Below are 25,650 nucleotides of genomic sequence, written 5' to 3'. Positions count from 1 at the left end.
CTAGAAAATAAAAAGAGAGACTCTCTTACCTTCATAACACATTCTGGCTTTTATTAGCAGCATCCTTAAAAAGGAGTTAATAATGTCTAATTCACAGGGCTTTTGTGAGGAGTAAGTGCACTGTAAATTATAAAAAATGATACAAATGTCAGGAAAAATGCTTAGTATCACTCATAAGTCTCTCACCAAACTCCAAACTTCCTATCTTGGTATCTCCCCACCCCACCCCACCCCACCCCCGGAATGCTATAATACAGAGGCAGAAAGACAGTTCTGTTGAAGCTGAGAGAAATAACAAACCAATTTCTCCTGGGATTGTCAGGGACATTTCACCAAGAGTTTTACAGGGGTAATAATGGGGATCTGGGAGCTATATTTAACATTTATAAAAATCTAACCTGAAATTATACTGTTATCAGCAGTAAAGCTTTACAAGATAAATAAAACATCAAGATTTTATTTCTTGTTTTTTTTCCTTTTAAATGGAATTATGTAAAACAAGTATGCATCTCATAGAAAAATTAACTGTTGCTTTATTTAATAAATATTGTGTGAGGCCCCATAATAACCACAGAGGACAAAAAGATGAATAAAATAAGTCATAATCCTTGCCTTTAAGGAACTCACAGTGCAATGAAGACAGATTAAGTTTAATGCACAGGTATAATAATACATGGCAAGGGCAATAATAAGGACAATCACAACAAAGGGAATAAATGCAGGACTCTTAACCTAGGCTTGAGTGGTGCTGAGTAGTCAGGGAGGGCTTCCTGGAGGAAGTTAAACCTTAGAAGACTTCTGGGAGTTATCCAGGGAAAGGCTGTGTGTGAAGGAAGATGGGGAGGCCAGATGATATCTCCAGGCAGAGGGAGCAATGCACGCAAAAGACCAAAGGTGAGAGAAAACATGTTACCAAGAAACTGTGGTTCAATAGGGCCCCAGTGTAGAATTAGGGTATAGGAGTGACAGAGATAGGATGTGGAGATGATAGCAATTAACCTCAACTTTTATTTCAAAAATGTTCACACCTAGAAAACACTTGAGAAAATAGTGCAATGAGTGTCTATATTCTGTTCACCTAGATAATACGGGTTGGGGTGGGGGAAGAGAGAATGAATGAATGAACTAATTAATTTGGCAAAATGTTAATAATCAATTAGTGGTAGAGAATTCTAACATTCTTGAGATGCTCCTTTTCCCCCAACCTATAAATGTACATCTTTCAATTATCTTTCCTCTATTTATTCCTCCTCTCCACTCTTTGGAAACTTTGGAGATTAATTTGTTATAAAAACATTCTGTTATGCATATTCTAGGAATACCTAGTCCAGTAAACCAGTGTGTCTCAAACTGTTTTTCGTGACCAACCCCCTAAGGAACATTTTCAGACATTTATTTTCTAATTGCCTCCCTCAGGAAATTTTAATATACAGATATACTATATATCTGGTCCCTCTCTCTCTCTCTCTCTCTCTTTATACATTAAAGAGTAAGATTTTTTTATACCCCAAGAATGAAAAAACTGCCCACTTACAGGCAATGTCACTACCACTGAGAACACAAAAGAGGAATAAATCAGATTATAAACTCCTATTTCAATTAGTTTTTAGAAACAATATTATTATATCACTTATATAAATTAAAGTAAGATAAACTCTAAGATTTCTAACAAAAAAGTTGTTAACTCCTAATGTTTTATTTCAGTTCTTCTAAGCAAATGTTTTTTTATTGTAAGCCACTTGGCCATAGACCCCGTATTTATACGCTCCAGAGAACCTAGTATGGTGGTAAAAAGACCTAATAAGTCAATTATCGTCTGGTCCTGACAAAATGAATTAAATAACATAAGTCCCTGTTGGGAAGGGTTAGGGGAGGAGCATTGCAATCCCAAGTAGTTTGGGGGCAAGAGAAGGATCGAATTAAGGCAAGTGCTGGAGAAGGAGAACGCTCTTTATAGGAGGCAGAGAAACTTAGGTGTTTGAATGAGAATGTTGTATTGAAAAACTCTACCAGTAACACTATTTTACCACAGTCTAGAGCAGTGCTGTCCAGTAGAAATTTAATGTGAGCAGTCTATGTAATTTTATTTTAGAAGCCACATTTAAAAAGTAAAAAAGAAACAAGTGAAAATAAATTTAATAATAGATTTTATTTAATAGATTTTAATTAAAATATTATCACTTTTAGATAAATGAACTATAGTACATTTCATACACTGGAATGTTATTTGGCACTAAAAAGAAACGAGCTATCAAGCTGTGAAGACATGGAAGAATCTTAAATGAATATTATTAAGTGAAAGAAGACAATCTGAAAAGGCTACTCACCGTATGACTTTCTGGAAAGGGCAAGACTATAGACAATAAAAAGTCGTTAGCGGTTTGGGGAGAAGAGATAAACAAGTGAAGCTCATTGCAACTATTCTGTATGATACTATAATAGTGGATACAAGTCATTATACATTTGTCAAAACCTACAGAATGTACAACACCAAGAGTAAACCCTAACGTAAATATGGACTTTGGGTGATAATTTTTATCAATTATAACCAATCAGTTATAACACGTGTAACTCCCTAGTGCAGGGTGTTGATGGTGAGGGAGGCTGGCGGTGGGGGGGACATATAGAACTCTCCACATTTTTTCCTCCATTTTTCTGTGAATCTAAAACTACTCTAAAAAATAGTCTATATTTAAAAAATATATTATATAACATTTTAATGTGCAATCAAGATAAAATATTATTAAATGAGATATTTTACATTTTTTTCATATTAAATTTTTGAAAACCAGCACGTATTTTACACTTACACCATTTCTAATTTATATTAACAACATTTCAAGTGCTCAAAAGCCACTTATAGCTAGTGGCTCCCATACTGGATAGTGTTAAGTCTAAAGCAGTGGCAGCACCAAGCCACAATGGATACATATATAAGGAAAAAGTGTTTTTCTCTGCAACTGCAGCTTCCAAACAACCCTTTGAATCTTCTTTCCACCCAGATTGCTGGCTCTCAGCTCCTCTCACATAGATATTCAGGAGCATCTTGCCAGAGAGTCCCCTCCCCAGTCCAGCCCTCCAGACAGTATCACTCCAAAGACTTTTTCTTATGGGACTCTGTCTAAAAGAGAGGCATGGAACACTGAAGAATAGAAGGAATTTATCACACCAGAGTTTCCTGAAAATACCTCATTAATATTAGGTGTACTCCTCATTAATAACAGGAGAAAAAGCTTTTAAGTCCTGTACACTGTGCAAGAAAATGAAGAATTTATTTAAATGCACAGCAGATTTAAATGCTACCTAGAAAATAGGTACTAAAAAAAAAAGTAGTTTTTGTCATTATGGAAATAAATAACTAGGCTTTGCCTCAGTTTGTGGGGATTATTTATATTTCCTTGCAACTAGAAACATGATTTATTTATGTTTCCTAGCAACATTCCTGGAACTAATGTACAGACTTCTCTGTATGCCATGAAACATTATAATCTACTCATGCTCTAAATGCTATTGCCAAGATGCGGGTGCACTTTAGCTCAGAAAAGTTAGCTGTCATTTGAATTAGAAAAGGCACTATGTTAAATCAGTCTGCCTTTTCATATTCATCATTTTCAAGTTCTATCACTCACAGAAATGAGGAAAAAAAGCATTTATTTGCTTACCATTTCTAACAGCTCTTCCAAATGAAGGGAAAGGAAAAAACCAGAAAGTGGACCAATTATAACAAAATAAAAGGGCAGTCCCACAGAATCCTGCAAAGAAAAGAGCATGACATAAAGCAGAATGCACACATATCATGTAAGCTTTATTTATACTTACAAAAATCATTATTAAATGTCTAACTCCCATCTGGGTCCTCTTTGAAATAAAGGAAGAAATTTAAAAATAAATATATAAAACTGGTATTTAACTGTATATGGCATTTTTAAAACTAAAAAGTCTAAATGAAAAGTCAAAATTTTTCCATCTTTATATCTAAACCTTTTCAAATAAGTATCTTAATATAATTTAATAAAATGACATGATTACCTGGGATTTGCTTTAAAATACTCCAACAAAGAAAAATGATAATAAAAGTTGGAGAAATATATAAGAATGACAGAATGCCATTAACTGGTGAAGCTGAATGATGGGTACTTGGGGCTGTGTTACACTTCTCTCCACTTGTACACAGCTTGTATCTAAAGTTGCCCAAATAAAAATAGTTCAAAAATTGTTGGTGGTAAGTTTTAAAATATGAGTATCTTTAACAACAACAACAGAAAAGTTAATTGGTTGTCTCTGACTCAAGGCGTGGCATGGGAGATTTATTATTTACTTACACTTTCTTAAATTGTTCACCTGTTTTTATCAAACATTATTTTATCAATGAAAAAAAACTATATACACACAATGCATATATGTATGTATGTAACACACATACACCCCCAGATAAGTACATACACATGCATATATATGATATATATACATTTTTATATAATATATATGTAAAATATATAATTATATATATAATTACATTATATACACATGCGTGTGTGTGTCTTGTTAAGTATAGAGCATTTAACTCTTCCTGAAGATACTGCTATGCATTTAGCTCTGCACCTAGTCAGCTGTGGGTCCTTAGGCAAGTCAATTCTGAGTCTTCCTAAGGGTAACACATAAATGAGAAAATACATTTGAAAATGCCTAGCGCAGCATCTGGCACAATACAGGTATTCACTTAGTGCTGGTTTAAATGACATTTAATATGTGGGGAGAACCAGATTTATTATGGAGGTAGGCCTGTCCCTAACATTTGAGGGACCGTGAGCAAGAGGAGAAACAGACGCAAACAGCCCATGATCTGTTCTTCTCCTTCCACCCAACAGAGGGGCCTCACACACATTTGTGTGGCTATCCCAACAAACTTGATCAAGCTCCACCACCCACAACAGCTGGCCTTTACCACTCCTGAGGCCTAGGTGTGGGCACACTTATCCTGTCTATAACCCAAGAAGAGCCAGCACAGGCCCTGGAAGTGGGCTTCCAGCTATCTGTCAGGGAATTTCAAGAATCCCTCGTAGCTAGAGTATCCTCTGGAATGTGTGTCAGTGGGCAGTGGGGCGGGGTGGAGAGTAGTGGGGAGATGTACTCTTAGAGTATCTTGGCCCCTGGGAAGGGATGTAACTAGAGAAGGGCCACAGTGGGTCCTTTCAAAGCAAAGGACCCAGGGCAGGGGACCCAGGGGCCTGGTTTAAAAGCAGCACCGATTAGAGACGAGGTGTTGTATTGAATCACTCAACAGAGTAGGAGTCAGAAAACATGGATTCTTGCCCAGTTCTACCACTAACTTGTTGTGTGACCTTAAGCCAATGTCTTTACCTAGCCATGCCTCAATTTTCTCATACATCCATTCAATAAATAATTATTGGGCTCCAACTATGGGACAAGCATGCATCTAGATACTGTGGATAGACACAGAATTTAATAGACAATAGTCCTTGCCCTCAAAAGACTTACCATTTTGGTAGAGAATAAGCCATGAAGATATCTAGGGCAAGCATATTCCAAACAAAGGGTCTCTTCCAAATCAAAATTTTCATGATTAATCTTGGAAGTTGACATGTTCATTAAATATAAATCACACAAGAATCCTAAGAGGAAAAAAAACAGCATATGTTAAATTATAATGTAACATTATAAAGAGTGCAAAGCGTGACTTTTATGATCCATTCTCTAATATAACAGAATGAGCACTCCACAACTGCTGCTCTAATTTGAATCACGAGAATCATCACCAATCTCCAAATATGCCATTTTCTTTATATTATTACTGATTTAATTTAATCATGTATATTTTATATAGAAGATAAATTTATATGAAATATGATCACAAAGTATTTATCCACATTAATTTAATATAATGTATCAGATGTGTTTTAAAAGGTTAATGAGTTTTATTACATGATAAATATAGCAAAGGAATTTACACAAAGATATGAATAGAGTGTGCAATAATGTATAAATAGTCTAAGAATAGTTAATATTTATGCCAGACCAAGTAAGATTGGGTGCAGCTTCCTGACTACAACAACTATAGAATGTCTGGGGTCATGGCAGAGAATTTGGTCAGATAATTAGGAGTCAAGTGAGAAGAGTCAGAAGATCTTGGATAAGACAGCGAAAAATTCTTTTTCTGAAAAGGTAGGTAGTTAAGTAATAATGGAACTTAGTTCTTGTTTACTTCCAGTCTGACCTAAAAGCAGTTACACAAGGAGAGCCTCAAAGCTCAGATCATTCTAGCCATTGCATCGTACACCTCAAAGTTGAGGAGTTTCCCATTTATCAGAAAATATCCATTATAAGGGAGTATTTATACTGCTAGATCTCACAATTAGAATCATCTCAGGGTACAGTGAATTTCTAGATGTAAATCAAAGCGCCAATAATGCAATGCGACCAAGTTCTACCTTCTATGTCTCTGTTCAAAATAAACAAGATAGAACAGCGTGCACTGTCCAAGCTTTACCAGTAGCATAGCTTTTTATTGCAGCTACTTCCACTAGATGGCACTAAAGACTCAGGCTCTTGGAAAAAAAAAAAAATCGGAAAGCAAAAATGACCTACTGAAATAAACAAATTTCTCCAGTCATCTATCCTATCATTATGATCAGTTTCTTAGAAATTAAACATGAATCTAGGCCATTTATTCACATAGGGAGCATTTATTAAACCATACTATGTTTGAGACATGTGCCCAATGTTGGGAATGCAGAAATAAAACACTGTTCCTTGTTCTTGGTGTGGGAGGGGTGGGGTGTAGTGAGGGCAGAAGGCAGAAACAGACAAGCAAGTATAAAATTGAAATGCAGAATGTTAAAGACTTACTAGAGGTCATCACAGAGTACCACGGGTAGCACATAGAGCAGCACGTAATAAAGACTTGATCAATGAAGGATTCCTAGAGAAGCTGGCGTCTGAAAACTGAGTTTTGACCAATGGGTAGGAATTAACTAGGCAAGGAGAATGAGCAGGGTGTCCTAAGCAGAGCAAGTAGCTTGTACAATCATAAAAGAGGCAGAAGCTCAGGGTGCATGCTGAGGTCAGGGTGGGGCAGTGCAAGAAATGAACTTGGCTGAGCTGGCAGAGGTAGAGTCAAGCCCCTACTAGAAGATAATCTGCACGAGAGCAGGGATTTTTGCTTGTTCTACACAATGATAAATCCTGGCACAGAGTCAAAAGTCCCTCCCTTCACAGAATTGATTATTCTAGTGGAGAGCAAGCCACGAAAGCATTTGGGGAAAACATATTCCAGGTGCTTAAATGATATTTGATGAATAAATGAAGGTACTGACTAGCCACTGAAGATCATGATCAAAATGTAGTTTCAGAAAGATCGCTAACAGGATTGTAGCGAATGGATTGGAAATAGGGACACTAATTCGTAATCCAAACAAAGTATGATAAGAATTTGCAGTAAAGCAGGAAGAGCAGGGAGGGAGCTGCTCCCTGCTGTGGGCTGGTGCTTTCACCTCCAAATCCCACAACAATCAAGGGAGGATGAAAAGTTTTTTTGCTTTTTTTTTTTTTAAAGGGTGGAGGGGGGCTAAAGGGCCCTGGGAAATAACAACGTTTAAAAACCACATCGAGGAAGTAGTACACCGCAGGGAGAAAGAAAAGGAGTGATTAGAGGGGCAGGAAAAGGAGAGAAGATCAAGAAGAGTGTTATAGCAACCAAACAGGGGAAAGTTTCAAGAAGAAATTGTCAATGTCAAAAGCTATAGCAAATTCTATAGATAATAACTGAAAAGTATCCACTGGATACAGCAAGTGGGAAGTTATCAGAGACTTTGGCAACAGCAATTTCAGGGAATGTGAGAGGAAAAGCCAGACTGTACTCTGTTTAGGAGTAAAATGTGAGGAGAAGAATTAGAGAAACAAGTGTAGACTATTCTTTTTAAGAGGCAGAGCAAAATCAGGAGCTCAAGACAGGTTGTAGGGTAGAAGAGAGTGAAGCATGGTATGAGCTGAAAGAAACTCCACCAGAAAGTATGCTATCAATTACATGTGGAATCTGAAAAAGCCAAACTCATAGAAACAGACTAGAATGGTAGTTACTAGGGGTAGGTGGCAGGGGAAAATAGGAGATGGTGATCAAATGTACAAACTTCCAGTTATAAGAGGAATAAGTTCTGGGGATCTAATGTACAGCATGGTGATTACAGTTACCATGATTAACAACAGTGTGTTGTATACTTGAAAGTTGCTAAGAGAGTAGATCTCAAATGTTCTCACCACAAAAAAGAAATGGTAATTAGGTTGTATGATGCAGGTGTTAGATAAGCTATGTTGGTAATCATTTTGTAATACATAAATGTATCAAATCAACAAGTTGTACACCTTAAACTTACACAATATTATATGTCAAATATATCTCAATGAAGCTAGAAAATTAAATTTAATTTAAAAAAAAAAGAAAGTATGAAGAGAGAGAAGGAGGAGGCAGATGAGACTGGGCTTCAGAACACAGATCTTAGGAGAAAGGACTGTCCTTGCTCTGAAATGAGGAAGGATGGTGAGTTGACAGAAACAGCTATAATGTTGAAAGATAAGTCTGACATGGCTCTCTGGTTCACTTTCTATACATTCACTCCATGGCTGGTGGTGATGATCAAGCATACTGTCTAATCCAGACCTGCCTGGTTTCCTGATGGGTAATCTTCCCTTCCTAGTCTTCTTTTTTTTTTTTTCATCCTTCAGTAAATATTTATTCAGCGCCTCTTATATGCCAGACAAAATCCCTGCCCTCATGAAACTTACTGCCTCCTACTGTTTTCTTTTTTTTTTTTTCTGCTTGTGTCTTTTTTTTTTCTTTTTTTCTTTTTATTTATTTATTTATTTTATTAGTTTCTGCTTCCTAGTCTTCTTGTCTTTGGTACATTCCCTGTCTTGGGCTACAGGAGTGGGCTGAAACTCCTTAGACACCTTGATGGACCTGGTCACTTACATCAGTCCTGTTCCTCTGATCCCATGACTCTGCACTTCCATGTAACTATTTTCTGCCTGAAGTCCCCAGAAAGATGAAGCAGTATGTGAGCATGGAACAAAACACTAACTAATTCTGGGAAAGTAGAATCCTTAAATAATCCTCTCCCTTAATCTCACCCCATATCACTTATGGTCTGCATTATCCACAAAACTCTTCATTGCAGCTCATCCCATTTGTTCTACTCTGAGATCATTTATTTGCCTCGTCACTAATAAGTCTTTATTAGATGTCTACTGTGTAGGCACAGGATTGGTTGCCAAGGGTTTTTCATCTTAATAGACAAAGAATGTATGTGTGTATGTGTATATATATGTATACATATATACATATATCAATACATGCATAATAAATAAAAACGTTTAATACCAGAATGTAGCAGTGAAAAGTATAGGCAGAAGAGCTATTGGAGTCAAATCTGGAGCTCTGAAATAACAGGGGAAGTTTCACAGAAGTAGTGTGAAGCAGCGTAACATAGAACGAAGGGTATGTTTCAGAAATTGGTTGCATTTCTTTACACTAACAATGAAATATCAGAAAGAGAATGTAAAAAACCAATACCTTTTAAAATGACACCAAAAAAAAATTAAATACTTAGGAATAAACCTGACCAAGGAAGTGAAAGACTTACATGCTGAGAACCATAAAACATTAATACAGGAAACTGAAGATGACTCAAAGAAATGGAAAGATATCCCATGCTCTTGGATGGGAAGAACTAATATTGTTAAAATGGCCATACTAGCCAAAGCAGTCTACAGATTTAATGCAATCCCTATCAAATTACCCATGACATTTTTCACAGAACTAGAACAAATAATCCTAAAATTTATATGGAACCATAAAAGACCCAGAATTGCCAAAGCAATCCTAGGGAAAAAGAACAAAGCTGGAGGCATAACCCTCCCAGACTTCAGACCATACTACAAAGCTACAATAACCAAAACAGCATGGTACTGGCACAAAAACAGACATATGGATCAATGGAACAGAATAAAGAGCTCAGAAATAAACCCACACACCTACAGTCAATTAATCTTCAACAAAGGAGGCAAGAATACACAATGGAAAAAAGTCTCTTCAGCAAGTGGTGTTGGGAAGGTTGGACAGGTGCATGAAAATCAATGAAGTTAGAACATACTCACACCATATACAAAAATAAACTCAAGGGGCTTCCCTGGTGGCGCAGTGGTTGAGAGTCTGCCTGCCGATGCAGGGGACACAGGTTCGTGCCCTGGTCCGGGAAGATCCCACATGCCGCAGAGCGGCTAGGCCCGTGAGCCATGGCCGCTGAGCCTGCGCGTCTGGAGCCTGTGCTCCGCAACGGGAGAGGCCACAACAGTGAGAGGCCTGCATACCGCCAACAAAAAATAAATAAATAAATAAACTCAAAATGGCTTAAAGACTTAAAAATAAGACATGACACCTTAAAACTCCTAGAAGAGATCATAGGCAAAACATTCTCCGACATAAATCATACCAATGTTTTCTTAGGTCGTCTCCCAAGGCAATAGAAATAAAAACAAAAATAACCAAATGGGACCTAATCAAACTTATAAGCTTTTGTACAGCAAAGGAAACCATCAACAAAATGAAAAGACAACCTACAGAATGGGAGAAAATATTTGCAAATGATGCAACAGACAAGAGATATCCAAACCTCTGTAATTTCCAAAGTATACAAACAGCTCATACAACTCAACAACAACAAAAAACAAACAACCCAATCAAAAGGTGGGCAGAAGACCTAAATAAACATTTCTCCAAAGAAGAAATACAAATGGCCAATAGGCATATGAAAAGATATTCAACACTGATAATTATTAGAGAAATGCAAATCAAAACTACAATGAGGTACCACCTCACACTGGTCAGAATGGCCATTGTTAAAAAGTCTACAAATAACAAATGTTGAAGAGGGTGTGGAGAAAAGAGAACGCTCTTATACTGTTGGTGGAAATGTAAGTTGGTGCAGCCACTATAGAAAAAAGAATGGAGGTTCCTCAAAAAACTAAAAATAGAATTACCATATGATCCAGTAATCCTACTCCTGGGCATATATCCAGACAAAACTATAATGCAAAAAGATACATGCACCCCTATGTTCAGAGCAGCACTATTCACAATAACCAAGCATGGAAACAACCTAAATGTCCACTGACAGATGAATGGACAAAGAAGATGCAGTACATATATATAATACAATGGAATACTACTCACCCATAAAAAAGAACGAAATAATGCCATTTGCAGCAACATGGATGGAACTAGAGATTATCATACTAAGTGAAGTAAGTCAGAGAGAGAAAGACAAATGCCATATGATATCACTTATATGTGGAATCTAAAATATGACACAAATGAACCTATCTACGAAACACAAACAGACTCACAGACATAAAGAACAGACTTGTGGTTGCCAAGGGGGAGGATAGGTTGCGGAGGGATGGGGAGGGATGGAGTGGGAGGCTGAGGTTAGCAGATGTAAGCTATTATATATAGAATGGATAAACAAGGAGGTCCTACTGTATAACACAGGGAATTATATTCAATATCCTGTGATAAACCATAATGGAAAAGAATGTATATACATGTATAACTGAATCACTTTGCTCTACAGCAGAATTTAACACAACATTGTAAAACAACTACACTTCAATAAAAAAAAAAGTCAATTAAAAAAAAGAAGTGGGAGGAATTGTGAGATTGGGATTGACATATATACACTAATGATACTACGTATAAAATAGATAACTAATGAGAACCTACTGTATAGCACAGGGAACTCTACTCGATGCTCTGTGGTGACCTAAATGGGAAAGCCGAAAAAGAGGGGATATACATATACGTATAGCTGATTCACTTTGCTGTACAGTAGAAACTAACACAACACTGTAAAGCAACTATACTCCAAAAAAATTTAATTAAAAAAAAAAAGAAAAAGAGAAGGTATGTTCAAATAATAAAGGTGGAAGAATTCTGAAGACAAAATTGGATAAGGCCAAGAAGTGTTCTTGGCAATGTTTAGGTAAACTAAAAGGCAAGTTTTACGGATCTATTAAGGAATCCAGATTTTATCCTATGGGGATTGGGAGCTACTGAAGCTTTTAGAATGAAGACTGATTAGTATCATATTTTTATAATTAATTTGGAAAAACTGTATAAATTCAACTGAGAAAAAATGGAGGGCAGGAATAATTCAGAGACTAGTCTAATACTTGAAGGAAGGGTGATAATGTCCTTATCATCAGAAAATTCTACACAGTAAGGTATTGGCAGTGGGGATGGAAAAGTTATCTGCCTGGATATGGAAAAAGAGAAAGGAGGCCAAGAGCACTATAAGGTTTCAAGCTGGAGGGAAGGGAGAAGGATGATATCCTTGAGAGAATAAAATAGGAAAATTCAAAGAGCATAGTTTGGTGAATAAAGAAGCTCAATGAAGTTTAAGATATGCAGGGCTTAAGGTGATGGGACCACATTTGAGCACAGGTTTATAACAGATGGCTGTGACCAAAGCTCAGGAGAGAGGTCAGTACTGAAAGTGTGAATCTGAGGATCATCTGTATAAGAAGAAAAGGTAAAGTGGAGGAAGGGGAACTAGTGAGGAAGGAGAACGTGAGAAGCAGTCCAGGAGACAAGAAGGCCAGGAGAGTATTTCAGAAGGCAAGGGGGAAAGCAAGTTTTAAGGATGAAGAAGTACATAACAATGATGAATACTAAAGAGACTGTAGTGAGAAAAGGCCAGTTACATGGTCACTTGTGATCCACAAGAGAAGTCTCAACAGGAAAGAGGAGTTAGTTTATTTGGGGGAGGAAAAGAATGGGTGGCGATGGTGATAATGAGAAGACCATGACGAAAGCAGAAAGTGAGGTTACTCTTCTGAAATGTAGTGGTGAGAGTCACAAAGGTCAGTAAGTTGACAGGCAGCCTAGTCAAGGGAGGATTTGGTAGAAGAACATGCTAGTAAAGGATTGACTGAAAATGTAGGAATAGCAAGGTTTTGAGAAGGCAGGAAAGGTTGGAATCAAGAGCAAAAGTCCTGTGGGGTTAAACTTGGAATAGAAGAAAAGCAGTCAGGAGAAGTCTGAAAGGAGGTGTGATGAATTATAGATTTTTTTAGTAAAAAGTGAGGGAGTTGCTTTTCTTACTCAATTAAAGGCAGTTACCTGCTGAGTATATAAGGATTTAATGCTTAAGAAGCTGGGAAAGGAAAGGGTAGAGAGGTGGTTGGGCTAGAATCTTAAACATGGCGTCATAAGACAGAGTTCAAGTCCCAGATGTGTTACCTTGGGCTGGCCACCAAACTTGAGACTTTTCTCAGAGAGTTGTTAAAAGATTAAGTAAGATAATAAACATGTAAATTATAAAGCACTTCTTAAACGAGAAGCTTTGAACATCTACCATGGGAAATATGATAGCGCATAAATAAGAGATGAAGCAAAGCATGACCAGGCATCAGGGAGGGTTGAGGTGAAGTTCAGAGCGAGAATATATAGCAAACCCAGGTCTGCACAGTTTTTGTGACTTACCCCAGCATACTGGAGAGGAGAAAGCAGATTCTGAGCCAGTAGGTATGGAGAAGGACAAGAAGCTGAAGAAATATAGGTAAGGACTATTTTAAGACCTTTGTAGGCATGCTTACTTTTGGAAATTACATGTAATTTACACATAAAAGTGGCATTTGACTCACTGACATGTTATATTATGGATATGGCCAAACATTTCCATTTTTATTTTATAGTTTCTTTTCATATTTCAGAGTCCAGTTTTTGTTCGTTTCAGAGTCCATATTTCTTAAAGCTTAGGCTCCAGGCTCTGTGTCTACAGCACGAAATGGATAATGAAGACATCAATGAGACAGTTGCCCATTGGGTCCAAATCAAGTAGGGAAAGTCATTAACAAAGCAAGCAGTGAGACAGATAATCAGACATCCTACACGGGCTTAAGATAAGGAGAACAAGTGGAGGGTAAGGAGCCAGAGTGTTACCATTTCTGTAATTCTAGAGATACAGGTCCTAGAGCCCAGGTGTAGCAAATCCCCTATAAGGCCAAATCAGGAGACGCCTCATAAGGACACTATAAGACAAAGAAACTGTGAAGGAAAGAGTGCCTGATGTGTTCATCTTCCCATTAGTTTGTGAGCCCACAAAGGACTTATCCCTCTTTGACATCTTCCACTATCCCACTGTGACCGGTCACGGGCCGCCCCTGATTGATGAAAACAGCGGACAAACTTGCCCTGCTTCTCTTACACAAAACTGTAGAATTCTGGATGACAAACAACCCCTTAGTCATCTGCACCTCTGGCCCCGACGGACGAAACAACGGCTTCTCCAGCCCCAGGGAATCTGGAGTCGAGCTCCCGGGCGCTGGCCGAACGAAGGCAACGCTAGACCTGGGTCCAACGGTCTCCCTGACGCGTCCTCAGAACCAGTCTGGCCCGGGAAATGCCAGGAGCCAGTAAGCCGCTTCTAGAAGCTCTGGTAACCAGCACGCTAGGCCTCGAGGACTCCTTAACTAAAATAAGCTGGGAGGCCCAGAGGGGAACTCGCAGGCTCTCAGCCGCGCCGAGGAAAAAACGCCAGTCCCTAGGTCCGAGTGCTCGAGAACCAGGAAATCTCCTCCTGCTTCAACTCCCAGCAAGCCCTGGGCAGAGCTCGGGACCACCTGACAGCGCCACCCACCAATGAGAGGGCGCAGGCTGGGTTGGTGGGACCAATCCGAGGGCGCAAAGGAGGCCGTACCCCTGGCACATCAGCGCGGCTTTTTAAGTGGTACTCTAGCCTCTCTGGTCGCCACAGCCGTAGAGAGGGAGACAGTCGCCGTGAAATGGTGACGCTGGCTATACTATGCCGCTCACTCCCAGCTTTACTCTTTTTCTCCTCCGAGACCCAAGCCCTCAGGCCGCCCCGCCTCCGGCCCTTAGTTTGATCCCGCCCCTCCCCGGAGAGGACAGGCGAAGATGTGGAATTTCCAAAGCTTATTGGATGCAGATGGTGTTACTCTGGAGGGTGACGGGGCCCGCAGCGGCAAGGGCCGCCCCTCTCGGACGGTGATTGGGCTCGCCTGAGTAGCCCCGGGCTGGGATTGGTGCGAGGAGGGGCCAGGGCCGTCGGGCACCTTGGACCAAAGGGTGGGGAGGCGGTGGCAACCGAGGAGCCGGCGGGGTCTCGTAGGTCCCTCGTCCGCCGCGTGCCTTCCGCGGAGGACCCAGTCGAGGGAAGGAGTGGGAGGCGCCCCCTACCTCATCACGCGGGGGCGGGGTGGCACTTGTCGTGTGTCGGGCGCGGGACCAGTGGGGCAGGCGGTGGGAGGGGGCTGGTAGTGGAGGGTGATGGAGGTGCAGGGGTTCAGGACTAGCTGGAGACCTAAATCTGTAAGCGCTTCCGGGGAAGAGGACTTGGGGAGACAGAGGAGGGCGTGGGCGTGTCTGGTATGGGATGCCTTGCAAAGGAGGGGGCCTTGCTGAGATCTGTGGGTGGTTCCTTTGAGGAATCCTTTTCTTCCTTTTTGCCCTTTGATATGCCGAAGGGAGAGTCCCCATAGTCTCTGTTCAAGTTTTGGAAACTTTCTCTTTGGGTGGGCCTAATCACATACTACTTCATTATAGAACTGCCCAGGGCCTTTTCTGATACTGAGCACAAACGTAGGGAATATGGCAGAAAAAAGGAAGCCGCTGCTGGGCTTCGTGGGCAAACTCCCCAGTGGGACCACATCTGGAAATTCAGGCAATACTCGCTGCCCTTTGTGCATGGGGCTTTTCAAAGCCCCCAGGCTCTTGCCTTGTTTGCACACAGTTTGCACCACCTGTCTGGAGCAGCTGGAACCCTTCTCGGTAGTGGACATCCGAGGAGGAGACTCTGACACAAGCTCTGAGGGGTCAGTATTCCAGGAACTCAAGCCACGCACTCAGCAGCCGCAGATTGGCATCCTCTGTCCAGTATGTGATGCTCAGATGGACCTGCCCATGGGTGGAGTGAAGGCTTTAACCATAGACCACCTGGCCATGAATGATGTGATGCTGGAGAGTCTGCGTGGGGAAGGCCAGGGCCTGGTGTGTGACCTGTGCAGCGACAGGGAAGTGGAGAAGAAGTGTCAGACCTGCAAAGCCAATCTCTGCCACTTCTGCTGCCAGGCTCATAGGTAAAGATGGGATACCCCACCTGGTGTGGCTTAAGAACGGAGTACAAAGAGGTGTCAAGACAGAGAAATAACCTTGGTGAGCAGATGGATAGGAAAGCTTGAATTCCATGGAAGGTCAGAGAGCAATATACAATGTGACTACAGATATTCCAGAACAGTAGTTAACTCCTGCAACCTTTATATAATACCCATCATAATTATAGCATCAAAGGTTTGCAGAGTCCTTTTCAGTTTACAAAGCACATTTACACTTTCCTTGGATCATCAATCATTTGTATAGTGAATAATTGTACTAGGTGCTAGAGAAAGTGAATGAGTATAGTGACAAAGGCCCTGCCCTCGATCTCATTTGATCCTTGCAACTCATAGAAAAGCAGGCAATGTTTTCATCCCTATTTATTATTTGAGGAAACTGAAGCTCAGCAGTATGTGATTTGCCAAGGTCCCATAGCTGGTAAGTAGTGTATAACAGAACTGAATTTAAAATCCAGATCTTCTGACTGCCCTTCTATGCTCTTGCTACTAATCTCTGCTGCCTTCCCAGTATAAGGTGCTGATTAGTGGGGCACAACCCCAGCCTTTGCCTTGTACCCTAGTGTTACTCTGGAACTTGGTGAGGTGGGCTGGTAGGTGTGTATTGGGGTGCAGATTATGTCTTTTAGGGTGTTTGGTGAACAGTTTGTCACATAAATCACTTTGTCCCTTTCAGACCCCCTTCCCCTATTCCAGAACATCACAGTGTAAGATGGCCAAGGTTTTAGGATTAGCCTACCGTAGTTTTTAAGTTCTGCCTTCCATGTGTTTTCTGGCCTCACCAACAGAACAAGTTAGTAGTCTTGGGTCTTTCTGTTTTTAACTTGTGTTTTGGCTACTTTGCTGCCAGCTAAACAGCTGACCCTATTTTGTCTACAGCCACTTTTCTGGTGCCAGAATAGACATGTAAGCTTGATGTTGCTATAATGCTAATGGGGAAAATCTGAACAGTTACCATGGTTTCTAGGGATTTCCCTGAATCTCTAGAGGGCTACAGAAAAGGGGAATTAAAGGTTTGATTTTACTGACCCCTGATTTTGCTCTGTCTAATAATGTTGATGACTCTTGTTGAGGAAAATTCTAGCTTGCTGCTTTGGGTGACGTAGGCACTAGTCAAAGGAAATGCTTTACCAGAGTGTTAGGTGGAAGCTGAGGGAGACTGTCGTGGCCAGCTAGCTGCTTTTTAATTGCCTGAGGTTTATTGCTGTGCCATCTGGCACAGGTCTGGTCTCTTGCTGCTGGGTCTCCACTGTGCTCTCCCCTCTAGCTTGCTGCAGGAGTAGGCTGTGGCTCTTGCCTAAACTTGACAAATGAATTCTTTGGGGAAAGTTCCAGGATGTAGCCTTAGCATTGCAACCTCTGGCGAAGTCAGGTGCCGAGTCAGAGAGCCCTAGCCTACTGTCATTTAATCCTATACAACAGCCCTTTCAGGTAGGTATTATCCCCACGGTACGGGAGAGGAACTGGAATCCGAGAGGGTCATGTGGTTAGTAAGAGGTTAGAATGAGGAACGGAACCCAGATTTGCTGGACTTCAGAGCCCGTGCTCTTAAAACTGCCGGACTGTTTCCCAAGTAGAATTGTCCCCTCATTTCCCGTCCCCGACTCTGTTTGCCCCTAGGCGGCAGAAGACGACGACTTACCACGCCATGGTGGACCTGAAAGACTTGAAAGGCTACAGCCAGATTGGGAAACCCATTCCGTGTCCTGCTCACCCTGCGGAGGAGCTGAGGCTGTTCTGTGAGCTCTGTGACCAGCCCGTGTGCCGGGACTGCATGGTCGGGGGGCACCGGGAGCACCCCTGCGACCTCGCCAGCAACGTTGTCCACAAGCACGGGGACTCCGTGCGGGAGCTCCTCAGAGGCACCCAGCCCCACGTGGAGGCCCTGGAGAAGGCGCTGGCACAGATCAAAGGGACCAACCGTGCCCTGCAGGAACGGGTGGAGGCCGTGGCCGCCGACGTCCGCAGCTTCTCCGAGGGCTACATCAAGGCCATCGAGGAGCATCGGGACAAGCTGCTGAAGCAGCTGGAAGACATCCGGATCCAGAAGGAAAACTCCCTGCAGCTGCAGAAGGCACAGCTGGAGCAGCTGCTGGCAGACATGCGGACCGGAGTGGAGTTCACCGAGCACTTGCTGACCAGTGGCTCCGACCTGGAGATCCTCATCACCAAAGGGGTGGTCATGGAACGGCTCACAAAGTTGAACAAAGTGGCATATAGTACCCGTCCTGGAGTGAACGAGAAGATCACCTTCTCTCCTAAGGAGAAAGCAGGCCTGTGCCGTGGCTATGAAGTTTATGGGGCCATCAATACCAAAGAGGTCGATCCAGCCAAATGTGTCCTTCAAGGGGAAGGTAGGAAGGCATTTCCCAGTGGCATTGAGAGGACAGTGGACAGGACATGGTGTTAAAGACATATGGCTTTTTCAGCCATGGCCTTCATTTAGCTAGGGAGAGAGACATATGGATCCAATGGATGGTGACCCCACCCTTGTCCTTTTCTTTCTGATTTGTTCTGGTCAGGGTACAGTTAAGATCCCTACAGGGGTGAAGCTTGACCCTTTTCCAGTGGAGAAAAGTAGTAACTACCAAGGAACTCAAGGATCATGCTGTTTCTCTGACAGGACAGAGGCAGTGCCCATAGGAGATAACAGCATAGACCTCAGGGCAGGGCAGAATCCTGCCTGTTCACAGAGGATGGCTTGGACCAAGTTCTGAAGAGAGTTTCTGAGGAGTGAGGATGACAGGATTATGGTTTGCTTTCTTCTATGCCCTTTTTGGTTCATGTAAGCCACATGTTGGCATTTGAAGGAAAATGGTAGGCATTTCAGTCAGTAGAGGGGAAAAACAATTTCTTTTGACCACATTGTTCTCTTCCTAAAGGAAGCACATTGATCAAACATATATTTCACAGATCAGTCCTCACAGGAAGACTCTACTGTAGAGTCATCCTAGCTGGCACAGGAATTCTTACCTGTTCGGAGGTCACAGATCCCTTTGAGAATGATCTCTCCCCAAGAAACACCCATTAATTTGGGCATACAATTTCAGGAGATTCTTAGACCCTTCATAAGGCCTCATAGTAGTTCACGAACCCCAGGTTAAGAAGCCTGTTTCATCTGACTTCTGGACCAGAGGCTGTAGATACTGAATATGCCCCCAACACCATGGCACAGCTACCACACTGTGGAGGACTTCACAGCATGAAGAGTCCCAGGTGGTCACCCTGTACCCCCTGCCTCTTCCAGCAGGATCTGCAGCTCAGAGAGGGTAGTTTGGGGTTACCAGCCTCTCTCACGGTGTCCAGAGGTTTTTCCTCTGAATACGTACATCAAGCCTGAGTATTTTCAAAGCTTCCTTAAGGCTGAAATTAAGGTCCAGGATCCTATATGATCCAAGAGCAGCTGCTGGCTGAGACAGGCTCACCGGGAGCGACTCCCAAGAGGTATGCCGGGGAGAGAAAGGAAAGGGAGGAAACTGGAAACACAACCTTTTGTTCTAAAGAGAAACGGCAAGATGGTGTCTGATCTGGGGATACAGTCACCGCAGTTGGCCTTTGAGGTGAGGACGGAGTGTTTATCTTCCGCAGATCTCCACAGAGCCCGCGAGAAACAGACAGCCTCTTTCACCGTCATTTGTAAGGATGCAGCAGGAGAGAGCATGGGCAGGGGAGGAGAGAACATTCAAGTCGCAGTAGTCCCTAGAGATAAGAAAGACAGGTTTGTATTATACACTCAGGCGTCACAGGTAATGAGCGGTGATGCGACTGGAAACCCGAGGTCCTTTGCAGTAGTGGGGCTGTAACTGCAGTAGTTCCAGCCTACCTCCCCATGATGCCACTGAAAAGTGCAATAGGACCAAGTGGACCAGATGTGTTTCCTTGTGTGGGTTTTAGGCCTGTATGCAATTCTCTCCCAAAGGTCCGATCTGCCCCTCAGACTGTCTTCATCCCAAGCTTCAAATAGACTGAAAAATATTCCGTGTTAGACTGAATGGCGCCCTTCTCAAAATTCAGCCTCACTTTGCTACTAAACTGTGCTGGGAGCAAAGTTATACGTCTCTGGAATTAGAGGAGGGAGGAGGGAGGACGAAGAGCAGGAGGGTACAACAGAAGCTGACGGGAGAGAACACAGTGACGCTTTCAAGGAATTCATCAGAACATCAGATTAAGTCAGCATTTACGTTGCTTACCTTGTGCTGTAAAATTAATTTCCGAGACAAGTAGAAGATACATCCTGCTTGGGGGACATTTAAAATTAATACTGGATTTATGGTGTAGAACAGGGGTCCACAGCCCCGTTAGGAACCGGGCCGCATAGCAGGAGGTGAGCGGCGGGTGAGTAAGAGAAGCTTCATCTGCCGCTCTCTATCGCTCGCGTTACCGCCTGAACCATCCCCCCATCCCCACCCCATCCGTGGAAAAATTGTCTTCCACGAGACCAGTCCCTGGTGCCAAAAAGGCTGGGGACCGCTGGTGTAGAGTTTACATCCTAAAATAGTAGGCAACTGAGGCAGGCTTGTGAGAATGAGTGATAATTTTGAACTCTCACCTCCATCCAGTCCAGTCCAAACGATGGTCCACGATAACAAGGATGGGACATACTACGTTTCCTATACCCCCAAGGAACCTGGCATCTGTACTGTGTTCGTCTGTGTCAAGGAACAACACGTGCAGGTGAGTGAGACCTTACTGGTGCTTCCCTTTCGGTGACCTCCTTTCACCCTGGCCCCCCTGGGTTTTGTCATCTTAGGATGTGGAGACATTTCTCACAGGATCAGCTGTATAGAGGGCTTGAACAGGATTCTTTTCTTACTTCGCCTCACTTTAGAAATGGCCCAGATTTTGCAGCTCTTATTCTTACGAGAGGATGCTGGTGACCGTAAGAACTCTCTATCCCTACTTTACCTCCTGGCAGTTGTGCTTGTATTTTATCATTCTCCCAGTTTGTTGGAATTCTTAATTTGGGAAAGATGCCTTGATCAGAGGGGCCAATCTACCAGCGGACAAGCATACACACATTCGAGCAATACAATCTAGCTCAGGATTTTCCAGCTTTTTCAGACTATGACCAGACATGGACTTACTGGAACACCATTGGGAGAGTTATGTCCTCTCTTCTTGACTGACCAGTCATCTATCTGCCTAACCATCTGCCCAGATAATTCTCTACTCTGTTTATATGTATATGCTTGTCTGTTACCTTCACAGATACATGTAACAGATACATGTAACACTTTCTGGTTTAGAGATTATGAATTTTTAAAAATTGGGTAATACTCAACATGTCCAGCAGAATCTCTGCTGACATTCGAGCTGTCAGAGGTTTCCCCCAACCAGAAATCAACACTGACAGGGACAATAAAACACCACAGAGCATCATCATGTGTTAGGCTTGTGGTCTGTGCCCTAGGAAGACTCATATTCAATAGCTACTTGCTGCTTGCCTAATTACAGGATGTCAGATGGGTTAGGTGGTTTTTTTAAATATATTAATTATTTATTTGTAAATTTATTTTATCTATTTATTTTGGCTGCATTGGGTCCTCATTGCTGCGCGCGGTCTTTCTCTAGTTGTGGCGAGTGGGGGCTACTCCTCATTGTGGTACGTGGGCCTCTCATCGCAGTGGCTTCTCCCATTGTAGAGCACGGGCTCTAGGCACGTGGGCTTTGGTAGCCGTGGCGCGCAGGCTCAGTAGTTGTGGCGTGCAGACTTAGTAGTTGCGGCACATGGGCCCAGCCGCTCCACGGCATGTGGGACCCTCCCGGACCAGGGCTCGAACCCGCGTCCCCTGCATTGGCAGGTGGACTCCCAACCACTGCGCCACCAGGGAAGCCCGAGTTAGGTGTTTTTACAAACATTATTTCACTTTTCCTCCAAATCACTTGAGGCATAAGGATCATCATCCAACTGGACCGAGAAAACAAACTTGCCACAATACACAGTACCTGTGTGGCAAAATCATAATTTGAACCGAACCCATAGCTTTGAACTCCAGGTTGTTTTTAAAATAGATTGTAAACTCTTTAAAGGAAGAGAGATTTAACATTTGAAAGGCGTCTAAGGTGCCAGCCTCTCTGCTTTGTGCTTTTGCAGAACGTGTGGTTCTCATGCAGGGATAGGGACATAGCAACACTTATTAAATATTTACTATTTAACATAGGGTAGAAATTGGAGAATGGAAGTTATCCTTGAAGGAAAAGAGGCAGGAGAGTTTCTAATCTGAGAATTTTTTTATTAACCACAGGCTCTTAACCTTCCTCCCTTCCATCTATCTTCACCAACCCAGAGTGAGGGGATGAGTAAACAGTTGTGTCCAGGATGGAGGGATGGAAGGAGAGGAGCTGGCTCAGTATGTGAGGGGAGGGGGTGTGTGGCTGAGAAACTGGAGAAAGGACCACAGATGTCCTCACCTTGTGGTTGTGTGCTCTATAGTTACCCAAGCTTGCTCAGGAATGGAGGAGAGAGAGACCAAGGTCAGTGATGTGAAAGCACAGTTGGGTTTCCTAGTGCGTCAGGTGGTCTGCACGCTGGGAGAGCAGTGCGGATTCCTCGACTCCCCCTCTCACTGCATTTGTATCTGGCCCCGTCCAGCTCAGCGCCCAGCTGGTTGCTGTCCCCCAGTCGCTGTTTCCCTCCTGCTGTCCTCGTCCCTCCAGGGACAGGCCCTGCGACTTACACTCCGTTTAGTATGTGTGATGCTCAGCACACCCCTGTTGACTCACAAGGTGCTGTTCTTTGCTCTTGGTCTGAACACTGAAGGGCTCACCATTCACTGTGACCGTGAGGAAACGGCACCGCTCACACCCAGGCGTGTTTCACTGCTGCACGTTCTGCTCCAGCGGAGGCCAGAAGACTGCTCGCTGCGCGTGTGGAGGCACCATGCCGGGTAAGGAGAACCAGTCGCTCCTGAAAGCCCTCGCTCTCCCCCTGCTGCTGTCTCCCGGCGGCGGGATCAACTACCACAGCGACCAGCTTCAGGGTGTTCAGACTCAGGCTTTGTTTCTAGGAGTGCAGTCTGTGCATATAAATATATCACAGTTCTAAAAGTTTCATTTAAAGCTTCTTCGTTCTGGAAACTGAAATAGCAAGCTGCAAAGTTCTGAGTTTTTTAGTTTTGATACAGTTCACCAATCCTAGGAGCCCTGTGCTTCTCCTAGAATGCTCCATTTCAGCCTGTACCCTTTCCAACAACCTGAGCAGTGTCAAAGATGTAAACCCGCTCCGATCCTTTTAAAACCTTACAGAAATTCCAAACAAGGCAGGGATGGGAGAACAGATGAATAAATTAACTGAACCAGGTCTGGCTCTTTTCTTGGGAGAAGGGAGGGTGGGCAAGAGGGTCAGCTCAGGCAAGAGATCTAATTATTGTCAGTATTCTGTGGTGTCCTTACTCCAATGGTGGGCCTTAATAGGCTGTTGTAAACTTTCATATAAACACTTCAGGATCTATTTTGTTTATTTCCACCACTCTGCCCTTCCCCTTCATCTAGATTATGTTACAGTTAAAATCCAAACCAGTTCTTCTCTTTGAGTTAGCAGAGTGTTAAAATAACACTCTTCTTAGAACTTCAGCTAACCTTAATTGATTTGCTGTCATCAATCTTCAGAGTTCTCCTGACTACAGAGGCGTCGAATAGCTTGTTCCTCTCGCCGGGTTTTTATTAGACGTTTTCACGTCCATGAGTCTGAATGTCGCCAGGAGCATTAATTTCCGTGGTAACCGCTGGACTTTCCTCTAATGGTGGTTCTCCCCTCTCCTCTTTGAACCATGCAGGTGGGTACCTAGGCTGTGGCCACGGACACAAAGGCCACCCGGGGCGCCCCCACTGGTCGTGCTGTGGGAAGTTTACGGAGAAGTCGGAATGTGCGTGGTCAGGTGGGCAGAGTGCAGCGAGGAGTGTACTGAGGACGGTGGCCCTCTGACAGCTTCCTGGGTCTGTGGTCACAGCTGCAGCCAGCACGGCTTCAGATCACCAGAGGACCTCTGACCTTAATTCTGAAGAAACTGATGGAATTAAAAACAAAGTGCCTTATATTATACCCTCCAGTCCAAGTACCTTTTTGTGAGTTACTCACTGATTGTACGTGCAGGTAGTTGAGCACCACAGACCACGCTACCTTTCTCTTCTTCTTGGCCAAAGCTGTTTGGGGGGAGGGGAGGCAGCCAGCTATCTGGTTAAAGTTAATACCAGATGGTGCCCCTCATTAGTGTCCCTTTAAAACATATATACTGTAGTCCAGTAGGAGAGCGACCATACAAAATAGGTAAAATAGATTTGAGAATCATACAGTGTGTATCTTAGTTCATCTTCAAAAGCAGACAGATCTTTGAAACTAGCAGTTGTTAATCAAAGCTGGCTTTATAGGAGGAGTATAATGTATGCATTACTGTTTTAAAAGTGTCAGTGTGTGCATGTTTTTGTATGACTGAGCCCATTCGTTGTAAGTCTAATAAACTCGTTAGAAATAATGTACTCATGTAGACTAGCAATATAGTATGTAGATGTGATCTCAGTTGTAAACAGAAAAATCTAATTGAATAAACTTTGTATCACCCCCTCAAAAAAAAAAAAATGTCCTTTCTGTACCAAGGAGGCTCCTTTCTGTTTTGTACAGACATGGAGGTACCCATGCCATTGGAATTCAGCACTCACGGGGGTAATTTAGTTCCTCACTTTTTGATGTATAACTTTCTTATTTCTCCCTGACCTACGTGTTATTTAGATATTTCCCTCAGAGAATAAAAACTTACTTTCCTCATATCCACTTGTTGCTAGCACACTTTAAATGGATTATAATGTGATATTGCTGTTTAGGTGGAGGCCCGCCACTTCCCCTCTACACCACGTTCATCTCATAACCCCAGAGCCTAGAAGATTACTGTTTGGTCAGGGGCAGACACGTAGTCAGTAAATAAAGGGGAATGCTGTTGAAATATGCATTTGCAAATGGACCTCATAAATTCCTTGCAGATGTACTCAGGCCAGGCGATCCAGATACCTTCATCCTCCTCACATCTCCCACCCTCTTTGTCCTTTAAAGAACCGTCTTCAGTTTTGTCTGTATACCTAGGAAGTTAACTAGAAGCTTTGACTCCTAGAGCATGCCTGCTTAACTGAAGAGAATTCTTGGGAGAGGAAGTACACAGCACTGGTGCCCCAGCCCTGCCGTGGCCTTCACTGTATATAGTTTGCGTGTTCTTCTGGGACACCTGATTTCTTATATAGCAAAAACTCAGCATGTATTAAATATAATTATTGAAATCTGCAATCTAAGATCCATTAAGAAGTAACTCATTGGAATGGTGAATTGGGTCAGGCAAAGGACGTGAAATAATTAGACAAAACACACTGTCAGGTCATCCTGGAAAAATTTCCTCCTTAAGGCTGATAGACGTGAGCTACATTGTAGCTGTAAATACGAAGATATTTACTGTATTTTCTCCC

General features: G+C 42.6%; 2 protein-coding genes across 8 annotated transcripts in view; one reads left to right on the top strand and one right to left on the bottom strand.

Annotated features, from left to right (window-relative positions):
- LOC309801553 (uncharacterized protein) overlaps positions 1–14,619 on the bottom strand; it is a 93,292-nt gene extending 78,673 nt beyond the window's left edge. For 5 of the 6 annotated variants that reach the window (XR_014293608.1, XR_014293609.1, XR_014293610.1 and 2 more), the window contains exons 1-4: positions 14,280–14,619; positions 5,500–5,633; positions 3,663–3,752; positions 30–120 (exon numbers count right to left, since the gene is read on the bottom strand). Coding sequence is in view for 2 of the 6 variants with exons in the window: in XM_082616483.1 (XP_082472609.1) it covers positions 30–120; positions 3,663–3,752; positions 5,500–5,610 (292 nt within the window). In the remaining 4 variants the exon portion in view is untranslated. The remainder of the gene's footprint in view (positions 1–29; positions 121–3,662; positions 3,753–5,499; positions 5,634–14,279) is intronic. The other variant, XR_014293611.1, reaches the window with a different exon arrangement.
- A 726-nt stretch (positions 14,620–15,345) lies between these two features.
- TRIM45 (tripartite motif containing 45) lies at positions 15,346–24,778 on the top strand. 2 transcript variants are annotated; one of them, XM_082616478.1, is made up of 6 exons: positions 15,346–16,170; positions 17,824–18,557; positions 19,792–19,921; positions 20,763–20,877; positions 22,930–23,090; positions 23,979–24,778. In XM_082616478.1, the coding sequence occupies exons 1-6, from the start codon at positions 15,683–15,685 to the stop codon at positions 24,190–24,192; spliced, it is 1,842 nt and encodes a 613-aa protein (XP_082472604.1). In that variant the 5' UTR covers positions 15,346–15,682; the 3' UTR covers positions 24,193–24,778. The 2 variants fall into 2 exon arrangements, with proteins under 2 accessions (XP_082472604.1, XP_082472605.1); XM_082616479.1 differs by having other exon boundaries at positions 15,348–16,170; positions 22,964–23,090.
- Positions 24,779–25,650: the final 872 nt, after the last annotated feature.

This window comes from Mesoplodon mirus, assembly GCF_964341445.2.
Source record: "Mesoplodon mirus genome assembly, chromosome: 3".
Classification (NCBI taxonomy): Eukaryota; Metazoa; Chordata; class Mammalia; order Artiodactyla; family Ziphiidae; genus Mesoplodon; species Mesoplodon mirus.
Note: the sequence above shows the minus strand (reverse complement) of the source record. Positions and strands in the feature narration are given on the sequence as shown.

What these genes read in the sequence shown, in the direction of transcription:
- TRIM45 (XM_082616478.1), top strand. Translation starts at nt 15,683, where the DNA reads ATGGCAGAAAAAAGGAAGCCGCTGCTGGGCTTCGTGGGCAAACTCCCC. An exon ending in TTCTGCTGCCAGGCTCATAG is followed by an intron (nt 16,171 to 17,823) that starts GTAAAGATGGGA and finishes GTTTGCCCCTAG; the next exon opens with GCGGCAGAAGACGACGACTT. An exon ending in CCTAGAGATAAGAAAGACAG is followed by an intron (nt 19,922 to 20,762) that starts GTTTGTATTATA and finishes ACCTCCATCCAG; the next exon opens with TCCAGTCCAAACGATGGTCC.